This window comes from Chrysochloris asiatica, unplaced genomic scaffold (assembly GCF_000296735.1).
Source record: "Chrysochloris asiatica unplaced genomic scaffold, ChrAsi1.0 scaffold00125, whole genome shotgun sequence".
Classification (NCBI taxonomy): Eukaryota; Metazoa; Chordata; class Mammalia; order Afrosoricida; family Chrysochloridae; genus Chrysochloris; species Chrysochloris asiatica.
The window spans coordinates 8026214-8032564 of NW_006408643.1; the positions used below are offsets into that span (position 1 = coordinate 8026214).

The window sequence follows — 6351 nt, forward strand, 5'->3', positions numbered from 1 at the left end:
TCTGGGACCATCCCCTGAGCCTGCTTGGTCGGGTATTCTGTGTTGTTGTTGGCGGAGCTCTCTGCTATACGTCCACCTGATCTGCCATCTTGTTTGTTCCCCCTTGAATATATGTTTGATCAATTTCAAACTTAAGAAGTTGGTTCGAGGAACACCTGGAGTTAGTAGTCCAGTGCTTATCCTACAGTGCCACACCAAGACTCAGAAGAAGTTGGGAGAATTCTTCAATTTCACCATCACTAGTTTTAGTAGTTGGTATATAAATTTGAAAAATAGAGGCATTATCTGATTTTCCTTGTAGGTGTATGGATATTATCCAACCACAGACAGCATTGTACTTCAAGACAGATCTTGACCCTTTCTTTTTGATGATAAATGCACTGCCATTCCTCTCCAATTTGTTACTCCGGCCTGGTAAACCATTGCTGTTGTTATTAAGTGCCGTCAAGTTAATTCTGACTCACAGCGATCCTGTACAGGGTTTCTTAGGCTTTAAATCTTTGTGGGAGCAGAAAGCCTCAACTTTGTCCTACAGAACAGCTAGCAAGCTTGACTCGAGGACCTTGGAGTATGAAGTATGGAGCCACCACTCCCCATAGTAAATCATAGGGTTTTCTAATTCACAACAGACAAAGCTAGTCCATTTTAACTCACGGATACCTAGGATAATGAATCCTAATGCGTTGAACTTAATCTCTGAACTTTCCATTTCCCAAGATTCACAGCTTGTACATTCCATGTTCCTAATTGATGGGTGTTTGCGATGGTTTCTATTTAATTGTACCCTACCAGCAAATGAATGTCCTGAAAGCTTCACTCCATTCACATAATTGTGTTCAACTCACCTTCGAGGAGGCAATTCTTCCTCAGTCATATTCTGAGTGTCTTCCAACCAGAGTGGCTCATCTTCCAGCACTATAGCTGACAATGTTCCACTGTTATTCATAACACTTGTATGTTCAGACGCTGTATCTGACAATGTTCCACTGTTATTCATAACACTTGTATGTTCAGACGCTGTATCTGACAATGTTCCACTGTTATTCATAAGGCATTCAGTGGCTAAACATTCAGAAGCAGTCTGCCTCTCCTTTTTCCTAGTCTGTCTTAGTCTGAAAGTTCCACAGATATGTGGCCACCATGTGTGATCGACCCTGCTGGTATTTAAAACACTGGCGGCATTGCTTTCAGCATCACAGCAATACATAAGCCACCACAGTACAACATATTGACTGTTTAAATGGTAGCGTAGTGGTTACGATTTGGGCTGCGAACTGCAAGGTCAGCAGTTCAAAACTCCCAGCCACTCTGTGGGAGAGAGATGAGGCTTTATGCTCCCGTAAAGATTTACAGCCTTGGAAACCCTGTACAGGGTCGCTATGGGTCGGAATTGACTCCACAGCACATAACCACCAACCCAAAACCAAGTACCAATAAGCATACCTAACATCCAGACCTATCAAAAATAAAAATTGATTTCTTGAAGAAAAATTTGATTCCAGAGCTTGGGGAAGGAAAAAACAGGAGGAGCCATAAACAATGGAAAAGGTAACATGCAAACGATAACAGAGTCCTGTTGGATAAGCACTGGATTGTTAACTAGAAGGTTGGTGGTTCAAACCCACCAGCGGCTCCTTGGAAATGCTCTACAGCATGGTTTTGAGTTGGAATCACCTTGACAACACTTAACAACAATGGACACATGGCAAAAGAAAACACCAAAAAACCACATCCATCTAATGAACTGAGGGCCTAATAAGGAAATGTGGGCTAGCCGGTGTAAGGGAAAAAGTAAAAGTCATCGGGATAATGTGAGGAGAAGGGAAATTGATTCCTTACAAAATTCTAATCAATAAACACAGAAGAAAGGATTGGGTCAGAAAAAAACTCTGGTAAACACCAGAGCAATGATAATCAGGACAATAATGGCCTAAGCTTACTAAGGCCAAAGTACTATGAAAAAAACAGTGTCTGCTCAAAAGTGAGTAATTGTTACCATGACTAATTGTGACTGTCACAACTGTAAAGGTAGGAGTTTTGTAACAAAAAATGGGAGAGCGGTTAATCTTACAGTCCAGGAACAGAGGACTCTAGGACCTCTGTAGGGAGAAGAGCACAAGAGTAATGCAGGACCCTATCCAGAGAAGCAGCGGCACCAGAGATGGAGGCAGAGATGGGGACATGGAGACAGGGAGCAGCTGAGGACTCTAGACTCAGGGAAAGAGAGGGACTGAGAGCTGGCAGCCAGGAGGCAGGCTTGCAGAATGTGCCCTTTGGTGGTGTAAATTATTATATATGCTGAGTGTTTTTGTGTACATCCCCCCAACACCCCCTCCCAAAAAAAACAGAGGGAATGGAAGCAAATACTGTTGAATGATGATGCACGGAGGAGATTGTAATCATTACAACGAAACCAATGTTCTCCCATGTAAACTATCACTCAGTTCACAAAAAAAAAAAACAAAAACAAAGTTAAATAAAATAATAAAATAAAATAAATGCATATGTAGGTTTTGAATTCTGGAGAAAAAACCCCCCAAAAACCAGTACCTGCACAGTTTCAAAGTAGCACCCTATCAGAAACTTAGTAAAGATAAAGGATCAAAGAGTTAACCCCGCAAAAGGAAATGTGACTAACGTGGAAACAAAGCAAAACACATTTAAACCAAATAAGATCAGTGTTATTTTATTGTACACAAAATAACATCCACAAAAGATTACAAAAACACAAAACCACACATTTGGTCAAGGGATTCTGTACAGCCTAATTTGTACTAGTCAAGACCTTTCTGAAAAGGTCAAATTTAGCTTGGACTGAAAACAAACAAAACAACACTGATGAAGATATTCTTGCTGTTACCAAGAAGTTCTAATAACACTTTCCTTCTTTCTCACTGAGGAGCACTGGGCTTCAATCAGACTTTGAAAATTTTCTACTTGAAACAATGGCAGAGAGAATAAAACATCCAAATTTTGATATGTCTCTCTACTGTGAACTCTTGTAAGTCAGAATCAGTGTGAAGAAACTCTAAAGGCTTTCCTATAGCCCTTCCATTTCTAGGGTCTCCACACTCTGAGTTCCAAGGGCAGTAATGGGTGGGAAATATCTAGGGGTTTGCACGTTTCCTAACCTTCATAAAGTTTCTCTCCACTGTGAGTTTTTATATGTCTAGAAAGGTGTGAGGACAGAATGAAGCCTTTCCCACACTGATCACACTCATAAGGCCTCTCTCCACTGTGAGTCCTTATATGTGGAGTGAGCGCTGAGAGCTGCTTAAAGGCTTTTCCACACTGTTTACATACATAAGGCCTCTCTCCACTGTGAGTCCTTATATGTGCAGTGAGAGCTGAGAGGTACCAAAAAGCTTTCCCACATTCCTTACAGTCATAAGGCCCCTCTCCACTGTGAGTCCTTATATGTGTCGTGAGGGCTGAGAGCTGCCTAAAGCCTTTCCCACATTCCTTACATTCGTACGGCTTTTCTGTACTGTGAGTTCTTATATGTGTAGTGAGGGATGAGTGGTACCTGAAGGCTTTTCCACATTCCTTACATTCATAAGGCTTCTCTCCACTGTGGGTTCTTATATGTGTCGTGAGGGATGAGATCTGCCTGAAGGCTTTCCCACACTCCTTACACTCATATGGCCTCTCTCCACTGTGAGTCCTTATATGTATAGTGAGGGCTGAGAGGTACCTAAAGGCCTTCCCACATTGCTTACAGTCATGAGGCCTCTCTCCAGTGTGAGTCCTTTTATGTGTAGTGAGGGCTGAAATCTGTCTAAAGGCTTTCCCACATTCCTTACATTGGTAAGGCCTCTCTCCGCTGTGAGTCCTTTTATGTGTAGTGAGGGAGGAGAGGTACTTAAAGGCTTTCCCACATTCTTTACATTCATGAGGCATCTCTCCACTGTGAATCCTCATATGTTTAGTGAGGGCTGAGAGCTGCTTAAAGGTTTTCTCACAGTCTTTACATTCATAGGGCCTCTCTCCACTGTGAGTTCTTGTATGTGTAGTGAGGTCTGAGGAACACCTGAAGGCTTTCCCACATTCCTTACATTCGTAGGGTCTCTCTCCAGTGTGAGTTCTTATGTGTTTAGTGAGAGATGACGCTTCACTAAAGGTTTTCCCACATCGAGGACATTCATAGGGCCTCTCTCCACTGTGAGTTCTTACGTGTGTCGTGAGGGCTGAGAGGTATCTAAAGGACCTCCCACACTGACTACATTCATGAGGCCTGTCTCCACTGTGAGTTCTTACGTGTGCAGTGAAGGCTGAGATGTGACTAAAGACACTCCCACATTCCTTACATTTACAGAGTATTTCTTTATTATGAAATTTTTCTTGTAAAATGAGAGATGAAGGATGACAATACACTGTACAACAATTTCTCATATGCATCCAATAGTATGAGAAGCTACAGAAATGTTTCCCACATTCACTGCATTTATAGAGTTTCTCACCTGGGAGTGTCGTCACATGATTGTTAAGCATTGAGACACATACGAAATCTTTCCTACAGGCCTTACACTTATGGGCTGTATTTCCATTAAGAGTTCTCACAGGAGTGGTTAGGTGAGAGGAAGAGCTGCAGACATTCCCACATTCCTTACACTGACAGGTACTGCATCCCGTGTGAGAAACGGCATGAAGCGGATGTAACGAGCGATCCGGGGAGGTTTCTCCACGCTCACAGCATTCAGAAGGGTTCCCTTCTGGAGGATTTCTTGGTAGCGCAGTAAGAGCTGGGATCCGGTGGAAGGTTTCTCCACACTGACTGCCTTCATGACTGTCACAGATGTTCTCGACTCTAGCAGGACTGCTGCTGAAAATCACAGGAGGCAGAAATTGTTGTTGGAAATACATTTGATCCCCCTTCACCATCACGAATACAATGGACAAGTGTGGTTTGGTCCTGACAGTCTAGTCCTTTATAGCTTAAAACACACACCCAAAAGAATACCAGTATAGTCCGTTTTTCTAAAATATGTGGTATTTTGATAATTATGTTTAAGTGGAATTTGTTTCAAATACTAGATGTCTTACTCCTGAAAATGGTACACTGTGAAAATACCCTGAAAACATACCTTTACAGCTAGGTTTATACAAACTGTTCTTCCTAGTCGCCCCTGAGTCAGTTCTACCTCCGAGCAATCCCATCACATACAACAAACTGAAACGTTGCATGCATGGTCAGTGTGCTACATTCACAATCGTCGCGGTTTTTAAGCATATTGTTGCAGACAGTGTCAATCAGTCACCTTCAAGACCTTTTTTTACTTATCATCTACTTTACCAAGTAGTACAGATAGTAATAAAGGGGCTTCAAAAAGGGTGTAGAAAAATGGAATAAAAAAAAATAGAAAATTTCCATGAATTTTTTGAAGCATCCTTGTATATACAAACATATGTATTACATGAAGCTACATCAAAAAGTATAGGTACCAGGTGTGTGAGAGTGCATATATGTGCACATGCATGCACACGTGTGCATACATGCATGCACGTGTGTGCATGTGTGTGCACATATGTGTGTGCATGTGTACGTGAAGATACATGAATTAAGACTTTCTACTGAGATGCTGTCGCTTCCCTTTGTAAATTACACTCACCTCAAATGTTTCCTCTGGTTTTCATGCTCATCTCTGTAACCATGGGATATGGACGCGTCTCCTAACATGGAAGACCAGGTATTATTCTTCATAAGTCGCACCATTATGTGTTCACTGGAAAATTTTTCTTCCTCGTTAAGGTTTTGAGAGACTGATACAACAATACAAGTTCAGGTTCGCAATATGAAACAGAAAGAAAAGAAGTTATTATGAGAAAAAAAAAATACTGTGAATCGATGAAGACTCAGTCACATTTAACCATTTCAAGTCCTAGGCTGTGGTTAAAAATCAATTCACTGCAAACTATATCCGTGAGTGCGACATAAATTGTTGTTGTTGTTGTTAGGTGCCATTGAGACGGTACCGACTCATACTGACCCTGCGCACAACAGAATGAAACACTGCCTGGTCCTGAGCCAACCTCACAATTGTTGCCACGCTTGAGCCCATTCATGCTGCCACTTTGTCAATCCATCTTGCTGGTGGTCTTCCTCTTTAATAGATTAATAGATGTCATTAATACAGCTAAGTAGCAATATACTGGACAAAATACTAAGAGGGCGAAAGGGTCTCCGTGTCCACAGGAATGAGAGGATAGCTAAAGTCAGAAAAGTTATTTCAGGTGTCTGTAAAGTTGTAAACTCAACCCAAAAGAGAGTTTTCTAGCTGACAAATTGAAATGTAATTTCCAATCTCCACTGCCCTTGCTTTTCTGGGAAGGGCCAGCGATGATATCCCTCAT

The 6351-nt window shown here is 41.7% G+C and overlaps 1 protein-coding gene across 1 annotated transcript in view; it reads right to left on the reverse strand.

The window, feature by feature from the left end:
* Nucleotides 1-4784, reverse strand: part of LOC102840237 (zinc finger protein 135-like) — a 32212-nt gene extending 27428 nt beyond the window's left edge. The window contains exons 1-3 of the mRNA XM_006869065.1: nucleotides 4594-4784; nucleotides 3527-4252; nucleotides 3207-3442 (exon numbers count right to left, since the gene is read on the reverse strand). Of these exons, the coding sequence (XP_006869127.1) occupies nucleotides 3207-3442; nucleotides 3527-4252; nucleotides 4594-4784 (1153 nt within the window). The remainder of the gene's footprint in view (nucleotides 1-3206; nucleotides 3443-3526; nucleotides 4253-4593) is intronic.
* Nucleotides 4785-6351: the final 1567 nt, after the last annotated feature.